At 34.0% G+C, this 15529-nt stretch overlaps 1 protein-coding gene across 1 annotated transcript; it reads right to left on the bottom strand.

The window, feature by feature from the left end:
• Positions 1-11946: 11946 nt before the first annotated feature.
• On the bottom strand, positions 11947-14379 carry LOC116021658. The gene is made up of 2 exons (XM_031262118.1): positions 13432-14379; positions 11947-12909 (listed from the first exon to the last, which is right to left on the bottom strand). The coding sequence occupies exons 1-2, from the start codon at positions 14270-14272 to the stop codon at positions 12401-12403; spliced, it is 1350 nt and encodes a 449-aa protein (XP_031117978.1). The 5' UTR covers positions 14273-14379; the 3' UTR covers positions 11947-12400.
• Positions 14380-15529: the final 1150 nt, after the last annotated feature.

The following is a 15529-nucleotide window of genomic DNA, read 5'->3' as shown; positions in this document are numbered from 1 at the left end:
ATATATCGACTAAAATATTATGGGTCACACTTGTGTGAGACCGTCTCACGGATCCCTATTCGTGAGACGGATTGAGTCGGGTCGAAGCATCATGCAAATGTCACACTTATATGTGCAAATGTCATACTTATATGCTCAAATATAATACTAATCAAGAATAAAAATTTTGTTACTTATAAGAGAAAAATATTACATTTTTCATAATAAGTAATGTTGACATGTGTCCCTTACTTATAACGGAAAATATAATACTTTTGAGGGAAAATGTAACACTTTTTAATCAAAATGTAAAAGTATTGTATTTTCCCTTAAGGGTGTGTTTGGAAGCCCGGAAAATAATTTCCGGAAATCATTTTCCGGGCTTTGAGTGTTTGGCAAGCATGGGAAAACTCAGTCAACGGAAAATGATTTCCGTTGACTGGGGAAAACAAAGCCATTTTGGCGGAAAATGGGATCGACGCGAGGGTGGGGAGAGCGATGGGGATTTCCAGGGTGGTTGACCGTCTTCCCATGCCTTTTTGGCTGTTGAACAATGAAACCATTTCACCATCCTCTTCATCTCTGCTTCTTAATTTATCATTTCCATCCAAATCCGCAGCCAAGTAAAAACGTTTTCGTGATCTTCAACCTTAGGGATCTGAAGTGGAATTAACTCTATTGTTCTATATATGCTCTGTTTCTGCTTCTTCTTCAACTGCAGCCATGGCGGTGCGGCTTCTCCTCCGCCCTATTTCACAGATCTGAGCCTCGTTTTTGTTGACAAGTGACAACTAAACCCTAAATCCCTAATCCTAAACCCTACTTTGAATTGTGCGAGAAAGGTATCTCAGTCCGGCGGACTGGTTTTCGCCGGAAACCAGTCCGCCGGCTCTAGTTTCCGGCAGGCTGCCTGCCGGAAACCAGAGCAGCGATGTTGCATATATATATATATATTTTTTAAAATTTATTTAGTTATTTATTTATTTTATTTATAATAAATATTATTAGTTTATATATCTTTATATTTTAAATAAAATAATAAAATATATAAATATACATTTCTACTCATTTTCCGGAAAATGAGCCAAACACACCAAGACAGTTTTCTCATTTTCCGGAAAATGAGCCAAACACACCAAGACAGTTTTCCAATTTTCCGGAAAATGAGCCAAACACACCAAGACAGTTTTCCAGAATGCAACCAAACACGCCAAACACACCAAGACAGTTTTCCAGAATGCAACCAAACACGGGAAATTAAACTGTTTTCCAGAAAATGACTCATTTTCCAGAAAACATTTTCCAGAAGTCATTTTCCTGCTTTCCAAACACACCCTAAAAGTATTACATTTACCCTTATAAGTAGCAAAAATTTTATTCTCAATTAGTATTATATTTGAGCATATAAGTATGACATTTGTGTGTATAAGTATTACATTTTCATCTCACCCGACCCGACCCGACTCGACTCGACTCACGGTGAGACGGTCGCACACAAGTTTTTGCCAAATATTATTATTATTTATTATTAATTAGACTATCTTTATACATTATTTAAAGAAATTAGTCGAATTCAATATAAAATATCTTAATATTTTTGAAATCAACTGAAGATGTAAAATTACAAATATTTTGAACTAAATTTGATTGATTGTACCATATACCGATGCACACAAAAAAAAAAAAAAAAAAAAAAAAATTAAGTTGCTAAGAACCTACCTTCTCTTTAGAAGACAACGTCGGTGTTCCTATGTTGCTATGCCATAGAATTTTCTATTGGGTGTGATAAGTTTTTGATGTGTTCTCTTGTCTCGTTGATTAAAAAAAGTGGTCTAATTAATAACGGATTATTAAAAATATATATACTTCGGATTTTATAATAATATTTGTGAAGATAAACTAATATTGAATTGTTCCAAAGGCTTCCATTGGATCAGATTTTTAAGGTAAGATTAGTGGCACAATTATATTACTAAAATACAGAAGATAAAATATGGACTACAAAATTGTTAGGATGTTACCTTGTTCTGACAACTATATACCAACCTTAATTTAATAATATTAATTAATTCCAATAAGCTATTGATTTGGATGGATTGACTACTGGCATGGTTTGTTAATTACAGTATTTAAGTCTCTATTTATGCCAAAATGCCAATTAATGCCCATCGGTCAATTTTATGTAAGTTGAAAATTCGTTAGCTACTTTAATGATCACTACTAATCTACTATACAACTTTTCTTTCTTTATTTTTAGCATGTATTTGAAATACGGAGTATAATTTTTATTTTTTTAAAAGAAATATATTTCAAAAATCCTCTTAATATCAATTGTCATGTTACTTCATCGTCATCATACTAAATTTCTTCTAATTTTTTTTTTTTGGGTGACAAAGAAAACCCACAACAACTACATATTCAAGAGTACGCATTGAGTAAATATTATTATTGTATAATAGTTCACAAACCACACATAAGATGTAAATTATACTATCCAATGATATATACTGGTAATGTTCTGTGTGTGACAGATTCAATTGAGATGGTAAATTTTATAAATTATGTTTATGGATATTATTGTACTTTCCTAGTAGTGTTGAGCGTAGACTACTTGGATGGGAGGTACATATCTTTGAGTTGATGACTGGACCCCGTTTTGTTATTAGGCATTGAATAAACTACCAACTATATGTATACTTGGGAGGTGGGGAAAAGCGTTCAATAAGAGTGGCAATAATATACATGGCTACAATACTGATTATTCATCATCTGATCTTACACTGGATTTGATCACTTAAGATCAGAGGGGTCCTCATCTATATAATATACTGGTACACATAGTAGAAACTTTTTCGTCTTTTTGATAATTGTCATTATTTCTTTCTTATAACAATGCACATGCTTTTGTAATTGCTACAAATCTAAAGCCATATTAGTGTATCTTAATTACACACATAATTTATTGTTGTTGTCTAAGTAGCGGGGTCAAGGTTGATTAATTGTCTTTAAAAAGAATAGTGAATTCAATATTTATCAATGTAGTTGTTGGGTTTGACCGTAGGGGATTAAGCATAGTTAGGTCATCCCCATTAGTTATTTTTGAAGGGATTTTGGAATAGTAAAATTCAGTAAGATAGTTTTTACAAATGTGAGAGAGGGGATTTTAGGTTTTTTATTTTCTTCTGCAATACATGGGATTTTGGCAAAGTTTATGGGGCCCACGGGACAGAAGTCAATTACGTCTCCCGAGCAGTTTTCGTGCCCAGGCAGGCGCATGCAGCGCATGCGCCGCCTGTCTTTTTTTTTTTTCTTTTTTTTTTCCTTCATTCTCATTTTCTCTTTCCTAATCACACCTGCAAAATCGTCCCAAAAACCGGTCACGGTTGAGGAAGGCCTTAGATTGACATCAATTCAAGACAGGTTTCTTTCACATACACATGCCAAAATGGTCTTCTGGTGGTTTGGAGTTTAGCAAAAGTTGTGAAGTTTTTTAGGGGTTGAGACCTCTAAGAATCAAAATGCCCGTGAAGAGAGAGGGAATGAAGGCTCATGGCCTGGAGAGTCACACTCGTACAGATCAAGTTAGGTTTAATATTTGGATTATTATTATTAATTAGATTTTAAAACATTTTAAATAAATTTGACTCACAATATCTTGACTCGGTCAAATCAGCCAACACCAACACAAATCTCAGCACCAATAGATACAACTGATTTCTTTATATTTGTGCAATAGTTAAATGCACGGTAACATTAAAATGTTAATTTATCCATTCAGAAACTCTGCCTAACTACTTACCTAACAAAAAATGAAAAATGATTTTATTTGTTTAACTTGCTAATTATGTGTAAGGATTGTAAAAGGATTTTTTAAATTTTTTTTTTTTTAAGATAAGAAGTGGCCCACAAAATTAGACATGGCTAGTTGGTGGTCTCCTACCTCACATGGCGGTTTTTAGTGTTATATAATCTGGTGGAACCCATAATATACCCATTGCATGCTCAACACTCAACACTCCTCTAGGCTCCTAATGGGTCCCTTATTGCTTTCACAGAATTTGTGCCACTTCTTCCTCTACTATGGACTATTTTCTTTTAACTGTTAATCACCTCTACCGCACAAACAAATGAAACAATCACTCTCTAAAGTAGTAAAATGGCATGGCGTGGATATTATATTTGTGAATGATAAATTTATTTGAAGAGAATTTGTCTTTTAGACGAGGAGGAGAATCCATATAACTACTAACCGAGTGATTTTTTTATTAGAAGAGAGTTTGTCTTTTAGACAACGAGGGAAATCCATATATAACTACTAACTGAATGATTTTTGTATTTTTCGGGTGACAAGGAAAGCGCGCAACTACTGACGAAGATTTTTTGTCTTTTGGGTGACTAGGAAAACAACCTATGTGGCAGCATTAATTAAGATTATGTTGACAAGAATTGAACTCTTAACCTTTTGGTAGAAAAATTATGTTTTACCTATTTGGTCACCCTTTTAAGGCTGAGCAGAGTTTGTCTAAGATATATAGGTCCTAGATAAATGAAGACTAAAGTTAAACGTAACATATAACATCTATTTTGTTGGTGTTTTTAATGAGAACTGAATATAAATTGACATGTAGTACTATACATATATACATTCGATCTGCTAGTCCGGTCTGTTTGGTATCATATTCATGTGGAAATGAATCAATGTTCACAAGGTGAGTAATAAATGTTCATAAAATAATAGTTACGATCTATATATTATTTCTCTTAACAAAAAAATAAATATAGATTAATTGTTAGCATATATAATATACCATTTCTAAGTAGCGACTCTCTAATGCACCTAACAAAATTCATTCCGTCACATATGAGATATGACAAACATAAATATATTTAATTTACATCAATAATCCACAACACAATACTAGTCTCTAAACATAGATTTTACTTGTATAGAATTCACCATAAAAATATGACAAGCTTGCTGTTACGTTGTAAAAAGAAATGCCTAAAGTTTATTTAGAACAATATAGGGCCCAACCCCAATCAAATTAGTCAGATTATTAACTTGGTAATCACAAAGTTACATGTTTATTGACTTTCTTGGTTTGAGTCATTCAGCTAGGGCATCAAATTAAATTTTAGTTTAAGTAGGTAGAGATAACCCCAGACAAGTCTGGGATACGATTGACTTGATAACCACAATATTACAAGTTCAACTTCCAATCAAAGTGAACTATTAGCTTTCTTGATTTGAGGCGGTCTTAAGATCACGAGGTTAATTAGATATACGTGCCAACCCTAGAACCTATGGTAAAGCTGAGGTAGAATGGAAGTGAAGCAAACAAAGTGGCAACGACATTCCCTCCCACCATAAGAGAAGTGAGCTAGAATCCTTCCATCTCCGACATCTTCATCCACAAGTAACAGAGAGCTATATATGTTAGAAAGCTGACACAAATTAAAACCCAAAAAACAATCTTTCATTTTCTTGACCTAACTCCATGACCGTTAGCTTCGACACTAACTTAGTACCTAAACCACAAGCACCCATGTTCTCATACTAAACCCCTCTTCCCATTTTTGGTGTTCTCATAATTGGCAACCAACCAACTACACTTTAACCAACTTTAACAGCGATTAATTAACAGTTAATACAACGAGTTAACACCATCCTAGCTCGTGGTTAAATTAATGGCTTCCTTCCTTGTACCACTTTTGGGTCATTAACCACGTGTACCTCGTCCCAAACTTACCTACCAAAAATGGTTTTTTTTTTTTAAATAAATATTAGGTTTTGGATGGTGAGTTATGTCTGTCAGATTTGTTCAGTTTTCTGTTCTCTAGCTTGCTTCTTACTGGCGAGGCTAGCTATATATTTCCAGGGCACAGTAAATTTCTCTTTTCCTTTTATAGAATAGCATAATTATTTAACAATAATGTGTACGTTGATGACAAAACTGATGTATATAAGAGTACCCTCATTCCTCAATGGAATCCAATGAGGTTATTCCATTTTCCAGGGGTATTTTGGATTCAAAACAAAATAATAATAATAATAATAATAATAATTGTTAGTCGGGCCAAATGGTGGTCTAGTGGCACGAACATGATGTGGATGTTAAATTGTCTCAACAAATGAGTTGATACTAAACTGTCTCAACGAATGAGTGGATGCTAAATTGTCACAACAAATGAGTGGTTAGTGCTGCCTAAATACGATAAATATGTGATTTTTGTAATGAAGAAAATTAAAGTTTCAGATTGATAAATTCAAACATCAAAGTACCAAGTACATGAAGCTCTAGTTTTGAATTGAAGCTCCTCTTGATGGGTTTGACAATCTTGACAGCACGTTACCTCTTGGTTTTTTTGTTTTTTTTTTTTTTTGTTTTTTTTTTTTGAAAACTAGTATTTTGTTAATATGGTTGTTTGCACATTAGAAGAATTAACACTTGCCTAGCACGTTTGAGTTTAACACACAATTAAATCATAAAAAATAGTTAATTTTAATTCTTTGACTATTTCATTTTTACAATCACATATAATTCTCCAATTCAAAACCAATTAGAATTAATATAATTGATCTTTTCAACTATATATTAAAAATGGATCACATACTTACCTATCATTCATAGACGGGGACCAAAAATAATTTTCCCTAATATTAATGCTAGTCAAGGTAAGTTGTTGGGTAGCTGCCCAGGTCAACTACTACTATATAGCTACGTACCATTTTTGTATAATTGTAGCAATAACGAAAGCATTAAGATGTACGCTACTTTTCAAATTACGTAGAGCAAGTTCAATAGTTATGATTTTTGCTTAATTTTATACATTCAAGTAGGAAGGAAAACGAGGAGGGAATTGAAGAGGGACAAAAAGGAAAAAAAAATTGACAAAAGCTTAAAAAATAAAAAAATAAAAAAATAAAAAAAACTTTGAATCACGTGCTCAACATGGTGCGTACAATGCACGTGCCCGACTAAACGCACGAATGCACAAAACACGCAATTTGCATGTATTTATTTCTATGGAGTGAAATTCACAAAAAATTATTCTTACAGTAATAAAAACAATGATATATAACATACATCTCCTCCTATTTGTCAAAACCCAATCTAAATTTTTTAACTCTGCGAAATCTATGAAAAAAACCATCTACTTTAATAATGTTTAACGTTATCTGACAACCGTAACTCTAAAATTAATTACAGAAAAGGTGAAAAGGACGATTGGTTCCATCGGCATATGCGTCTAACCTAATGATGATGGGATCAGCCTTTGAGGGTTTATGGTGATTAATTTTTTTACAGAATTTTAAATTTTTATTTTTATATATTTTTGGTAGAGTTAGTTTTAACTATTTAATATTAATTCGGAAATCTAAATTAAGTTTATGGTAAATAATTTTTATGAATTAACTCTTTTACCCCCTAAAAAGATTTTCTTTTTTTTTAAGTTAACTAGAGGAGCTGTTTCTGAAGAGCGCATTTTGAAAAATTCATTTTTAAATACCTTTATGAATATTTTGTGTATATATGTACCATTACATTTTGATTTTTTTTAAGTATCGATTCAAGTACTCTCGTAGTCACATAATTATGTAAAGTCCAAAATCTCATTGCTATCTAAAGCCAAAACATGAAATTTATCATACCTGGAGGCAACCGCAGACTGCGTTCATTAGTTAATTTGGTAACCACAAGGTTTCAAGTTTGACTTCTTGTGTGAGCTGTCCATTAGCTTTCTTTGTTTGAACCAATCAGCTATGAGTCACAAGACAGGTTTGATCTAGAGTGCATCATTGGTTAATTATGAATATTTGATAATAATATACACAGTATTTATCCGTTTCTATTAATTTAATTAATTATCAGATTTTTTTACGGTACCAATATATTTTATGCAGTAATCTAACCTCGTTCAAAATATATACCAATACAAAAAGTGTAAGGAGCAATAAGGATAGAATTTCTATGGTTCTAAAGTATAATCATAGTGTTTTATATTGTATTATATTGCCAAGTCGAAGGATCTATCCTCCTTTGCATAATGTCTTTTTACCATTTAATTTTCAACTTTCTAGTTGTCACATAGAAAGAAAGGAGAGATGTTTACAGCTTTTGGGCATGTTAATGCAAGCCAACACAACCACTGTCATTAGATCATGAGGACAAACCCACATGATTAATTATTATGATCCAAAATTACAACTTTTCATTTTTATTTTTTTTAGTAACCATGTAAACTCGTAATCACCATTTAAGGGTATGAACTAGTTAAATTCTGCTCAAATAACAAAGAAATCCGCAATCACTACCTGATTCTCGATGACAAATAACCATAAAAATGTAAACTAATCTAGCTAAGTTGTCCATAGTTGACCAGTTCAAACCAAAAAGACTAATTCAATAGGTTACTGCCACGCCACTAAAAGTAGAAGTTCTTATTACCTAGCGGTTGATTAGCAAATAAACAGGCTCACCAATATTTGTTACAATATCAAATGAACATGTCTTCTTCTTTTTTTTTTTTTGGTTCTACCAAAAAAAAAGGTGTTAGTGTGGCCATGTATACTTTATTCTAAACCTCAAACTCCTCCATCTTTTTTCCACTTTGTGCTTTCAACCCATGTGGAAACTTTGCATCACATGCCAGGTCTCCCCTCACTTCCCCTCCACCATTTTTATTCCTTCTTTTTTACATATCTTTCTGATCTGCACCTGCTTTAATTTGCCCACTTTCATTTTATCATTCCCACAAGCAAACTCGATCTTTCTTCTTATTTCCATTTTTTCTTTTATATTTTTGTCTTTGTATAGTGCAAATCACATCGAAACGACTCTTATGTGCATCATAAAATGAACAGTTAGTTGTTGTTACGTTATAGCATTAAGTATTAATAATAATAGGTCTTATTAGATTATATAATGATGGATTGGACATATAAGAGCAAAGTTAAGCTCCTTTCTAATTAGTGATGAATGTCACATGTGACATGGCCCGAGCCCCGAGCCCGGAGCCCAGTTAATCACCATTCTGGTCCTTCAATTATTTCCCAACTGCCAATATAGTCCTTAGTTTTCAATTTCAATTAATTTGATTCTCGAATTGTTTAAAATTTCGTTAATTAAAACTCTTTCAGGGACTAAAATTGTGATTTCCACATTTTTTAATTTTCGTCAGTTTGGTCCCTGAAAGGGTTTAAGTGACGAAATTTTAAACAATTCGACGTTCAAATTGGTTGAAATTGAAAACTAAGGACTACATTGACAGTTATATATTGTCCCCCACTCCCCTTAGCTCGTTTTTAAATTTTCACGTTTGGCGATCGATATTCAATTCAAAAATGAGAAAAGCACAATATTGTTTGGTTCAAATTTTTGGCAATGGAAAAACCTCATGTCCCTGTCATTGAGATGTTACGTTGGAGACAAATTCAAAGATCTTATACCTTAGCAAAAATGATTTGAACCAAAAAGCACTTCATGCAGTGTATCTCTCCAAGATAAGGCATGGATTAGAGATAAATGAAAGTAGCATATATCATCATTAGCCAGTATAATCATAATTAAAAGTAGGCTGAATAGATTTGGTTAAGGTCCAATGGCATAGTTATGTGTAAGTCAGTGCAATCCATTCAAGATTAACACAATGAAACCATAGGATTATATTATGGGCTCATTTAAGAGAAAAAGGATAACAATAATGAATCCTTCAATGATGCAAGATCCAACCTGACAACCGCAGTGTGAGAATTACACTTAATGTAGTGGTTTTTTTTAGACAACATGCACTGTACTGGTTATGATCTCTTATTTAATGGCTGGTCTGCTGAATTACAAAAATTTACTTTTCAACTATCTTATCAGGTCGGGATGTGGGTGGATTAGGGGTGAGAAAATTACGCTTTTTGTAAGCCATAATAAATATTGAAATGCAATCATTACCATTCAATTCTGGCCCTCCTGCACTCCTCAAACCACTCATGGAGTCTCACTGTGGTTCCCATTATTTTTTGTCTTCAATAACCCCACTTTCTTGTTGGATCATATTTGCTTGCCATCCCCTCTTTTTTTTTACAGCTTTTGACCCTTTTTTCTTGCATGAAAATGTTGCAGACAATACATTTTGTTGTGGTTTGGGCATGCTTTAAGTTTTGGCATTAATAGTATGGTATGAGCTCTTGGCCATTAGGTCATTCTTGGATAAGATATGTTTTGTGAGTGGAGTATGTGATACTCCTTTTGTATAAAAGGTATTTATCCGTCAATTAAGAATGTTATTAGTCTTATGTATATAGCTTATAAGGGTATATTGCGCTAGTTTGTTATTTAACAATTATAATTATTCTATTAAACAGAAAATACGTGTAATGTGTGTCATCAATCATCAAATTTATTGACTATTTGAGAGTTATAATCATCATATCGAACAGAAAAAATATAATACGTGTCACCACTCATCAAATTGATTGGCTATTCATGAATTGGTCACTATTCATAATACCGGTAAACATAGAGTTTTAAAATTGTGAACATAGACTTGGTCCACCTTGCAAGGTGGACAAGGTGGACCCTGATCCATAACATAATTTGCCGGTAAAATGTGATTCGTTAATAGTGGGACATAAATTGAATTGGCCCAATCAAAAGAAAAAGAAGCCTAGTTAGGCCTATCAGACATGGAAATAACGTTGTTGCTTTGACTTGGATAATATTTGAAGCATGTCCAAATGACCAAATCAGCTTGGGCCGATGGGCACAGTTGGACGCCCAAGATTTATTGGATCACCAGAATCCGAGCACAACCAGATTTTTTCACATTAATATTTACATCTTACAAGATAAGACTAATTCAACTGAATGTCAATCGGTCTCATTTGAGAGGAGTTTCAATCATAATCTTTTTACGATTTGATTAGAGCACAGAGACTCATAATACATGAAAAATATAACTATGGTCTAGCTGGTGTATCCAAACGGCCTTGCTTAGGGGCGACAACGAGTTGAGTCCAAATGGTCAAAGACAGAAACTCAGCTTAATTTAAACAAATTGAAACTCAAATTTAATCGAACTTTATGTTTTTTTAGTTTGCACTTGACTTGATTCAGAATCGAGCTATATAAATTCAACTATACTCAAATAAGCTTGAATCAAACATCAAAATGCTCCTGTTCAGCTCAATTAATTATTCAAACTCAACTTAACTATATATATAACTGAATCAAATTCTAATATTCATCGAATCAGTCCATAAGATTAAAGATTGCACAACTCATCAGTATCTTCATTCTTCATCTTTACTCTTCGACATAGCTGTCTTCAAATTTTCATTATTTTTTTTCTTTTTCCTGCCATATGTCAATAATTCAAGGATTTAATAATGGCCAAACAAACACGGCAGAAGAAATTCTTTGTTTATGCAGTTGGACTTCACGTTATATATGCTCTGATGATAGCAATTCTGAGAATTAAGAATATGCCCATTTCACGCCTACAAGCATGCCTTCCCTTCAACTTATTATATTCACCCAAATCCCAATCCAGTTACTTAAAGAATTTTGAGGGAATGAGATTCCACAAATAAATATTAAATTATAAAATCATTTTAAATTCTCAACAACCGTTCGAGCCCAATGGGACTAGTATTGACTATTTGTGTTTCAGTAAAAAAAACAGTAGTCTAATTTTATTAACCTGACTTCCTAGAAGAATTATCTCTCAAGAGAGTGAAACTCCCATACAGTCACTCTATAGTTGCTAGGATTAATCCTGCGTTCTTGAGTGTAATATTTTACCTGAAAATCAACTGAACTATTCGTGGGGTAGTGCATATAGTGAGATGGGTGAGTGCAAATCCTTGACCTTTAAGACACTGATTGGGTCATTAAAGAAATCAAATAAGCATCATTTTCTTAATCTTTTTGCTGAAATAATTGAAGGGGAAAAAACCAAGACAGACAAAAAGAGCACAACAAACTGATCTGAAGCTGACATATATAGGATTATTAGGTACTGTTTCCCGAAAGAAACTAGCATCTTCCCACACAGTTTTTGCTGCTGACAAAGAACATGTTTTTTTGTCAAAAAGCTCCATTATGATGCCTATCTACAGATTATGTTCATCTTGAATGCTAATTAATCTCCCAAAATTGCGTTAGTTGCCCCCATATACAACCAAAAAAACAGAAGGAAAACTAAAACAAAAGTACAAAACCAATATTTCATAATCAAGATCTGATGATGTTCTTTCTTGAGTATAATGGTTTTTTTTTTTGACTGACGAGGGAAACCTGCAGCCATAATCCAAGGATGTATACCGGGTATATTTCACCTTAGCCTGCAAACCAAGAAAGTTAATAGGCAGTTCTCGTTGAGTTGTTGAACTTGTAACCTTGCTGTTACCGAAACAACAGTCTGATCAACTTGGCCGAGGTTGCCCCGAGTCTAAAGTGGCTCGGGGGGATTTTCCTGAACCATCCAAGATTATCTCAAACAAATCCCCTTCTGATTCCAGGTCATATTCAAGCTGCTTGAGGCTATTCACAGTGGTGGTGTTGCTTTTGGCATTCAACCACTCAGAATCTATCCTCCCCATGGAGAAAAGCTCTTTGCTGTCCTCATACCCTAGCAATGGAGAATTGGTTGGCAGATGGGAAATGAAGCATGGGTTTGGGGTTCTTTGCAGATTTGCAGGGGCATATTTGAAGGGACTTTGGCCAATGTTTACCAGAACATTAATGTCAGCATTTGCTGCTATAATGGGGTAAAGTGGGCTCCCAAATTCCTCTGATTTGCAGTGGATTTCATACACCAGTTGTGAGTCCACTGTGAAGAACACTTTCTTTTGGGCTGGATTGTACCCACACCCTATCACTTTCTCTGGCTTCCCCCATTCTTCTGTTTCAGAGTCATGCACTAGTTCCATCCCTGCCACACATTGCCACACCACTGAGTTTTATGATTTGACACAAATGGTTTAATTTGCAACTAGTGAATTGGGCATGTTAAAAACCACACATATTAGCACTTGAGACACGTCTAACAATTTATTTTTCTGCCTATATTTCGTGGCAGAGACAACAAGGACATACAAGAGTGCAATCCTTTGAATGACAAGAAAATCTGTCATTACTATTCGAAAGTGTCAACTTCTACTGAGTAAGTTACACATAACTGATTTGCTCAAACTAAGGAGATCTGTCTACTGAGCAAAACTTGAAACTTTGAAGTTACCTAGCCCTAATAACAGACTAATTTAGTTGGGGTTGTTTTTTGCGATCATAAATTCATAATTCAGTGCTTTGTTGAGCATATAATATATAAACATAAATATGCAATTCAACTGTAAGTTTAGACTTTTAGTTGCTTCAATTTGGTTTCATAGTCAATTCCATATCAAAACGTCATGGGTTCGAATTAAGCTGAAAAATGGGAGAAATCAAAGCTTACCATCAAGAAAAACAGAAGCATTAGAATTGAAACCAATGGAGCCAGGATAGTTCCCCGGAAGCTTAAACGGAACAGCGGCGGCGGTTAACCCTATTGATAAGGCAACAAAATCGCTCCTTTTCGTTTCCTTTCCTTCGCCGCCGATTTCTTGAAGGTGACTGCCGGCGACATGAACCAGTGATAGTGAATTTGATGTTTTGGCGTTAAATTGATTGCTGATAAGCTTAATTTTCTCCCCTTCTGATCTATGATGATCTTCCTTCATCTTCCCCATCAATTCGTGATCGTCAAATGGCAAAATTGTGATCTCAAAATAGGCGTCTTGTGGGAAAGACGAGTTCCCTAAAGGTGGGCCCGGTAAAGGCAAACCGGTTTTCACCATAGCTAAAGCATCATCCATTAACGGAGCACTCTTTATTTTCTTCGAGTTCCCGGAATCTCGCCGGAACTGGATTTTCTGCATAAATTCCGGCGACCCCTGAGACACCTCCCAGCTTATCTCCACCTCCATTCTCCGGCCAAACCGGGGCGGCGGAGCACAAACCGCGAACCCAAACTCCGACCACCCGTTCTCGACGGCGCCGGTGACGAGAAGCGGGTGGTCGGCCCAACTGAACACGGATTTCGGCGGCGGCGGCCCTCGCCGGCAAACGAAGTAATCCGTTTTCTTGACGCCATTTTTGTCGAGATGGTGAAGGCTGACGGGATGGACGCCCCCAACTCCCTCCAAAAGATCGCTGCTTTTTCGACTCCGGCAGGAATTTTTTATAATTATGATCAGAACGGAAACGAGAACGCCGGTTGAGACCACCACTAGAGCGAGCTTTTGCCATTCTTGCATATCGTGTTGTTTGTTCTGCGGATTCTGAGCTCAATCGTTGATTTGATGAAGAGGAAGAAGAAAGGATTGATGTATGAGTGATTGGAGATAGAAAGATAGATAGAGAGGGGAAGGAGAAAGGAAAGAGAACTGAAGAGACAAATATAGAAAGAAAATTAATATAAATAATTTCTTAAACAAAAGTCAATGTAAAAAAAACAGGTTCATGTTAATATTATATTAAAAATCTTTTTTTTTTTAATCAAATTTAGTACATAGTATAATTTAGGTTTTAAAGTCCATGTTGATGGTTTAGACTTAGTATTTTTACTTTTTCTTTCTTTTTAACAAAAGAAATCTATATCATTATTCAATTATGCGCACTAAGTAAGCACAATTTATGTGCACGTAATAGTACACACTAAATAGTTATTCAATGAATTGAAGCCATATCATAAGCAATAAATATGAGGTTAATTGAAGCCATATGATAAGGAATAAATATGAGGTAAAATTTAGAAGGAGAAATATCATTTTCCATAGTTATTTTGTTTTTTCTTTTTATTAGAGTTAAAAAGGACTTCTGGTTCAATCTATCATAGAGACAATAATGGGCTTAAGCGGTATAACACTAATGTTTATCCAATGCACGTAATCATATAGTGGTTAAGGTTTCTCTTGTCATTATTGGGCTTAAGCTACATAACATTCATTTGTATTTATTACTTAAGTCTAACCTTTAAACTTCTAGTTTGTCCATTGAATTTATTTTTAAATTTAGTTCAATGAATTAGACGGTATTACACCAAGACATGACTATCTAATGCATACTTTTAGAAGCAATGATTGTGGGTTTTCGTCGTCACCCAACAAAACATATAAGGCATCGAAAGAGGTGACCATGAAGGTGAAATATCTTGAAAGGGGTGATAAATTGAACAAATATGATTCTTATACATTAAGTTCCCAAATTCAATTAAGTTCACGTATTAATATTTTGTATAATTGATTGACATGATTAATGATTTCCAAGCCAATGGCGAAATGATTTTGCACCCTCTCTCTTTTATCTTGCGTTGTCCTTATTATAATTATTCCTACTCCTTTTTTCCCCTTCTTAGCTCTTTATTCATTTGGATGAAGTAAATAATAATAATAATAATAATAATAATAATAATAATAATGTCAAATTTTCAATTTACATGTCATGTTTAATATTTATTGATTAAATCAACGTTTTTGTTTATATATATATATATATATATATATATATTATTG

Source organism: Ipomoea triloba, chromosome 6 (genome assembly GCF_003576645.1).
Source record: "Ipomoea triloba cultivar NCNSP0323 chromosome 6, ASM357664v1".
Taxonomy (NCBI): Eukaryota; Viridiplantae; Streptophyta; class Magnoliopsida; order Solanales; family Convolvulaceae; genus Ipomoea; species Ipomoea triloba.
This window is presented reverse-complemented; position numbering and strand designations above follow the sequence as displayed.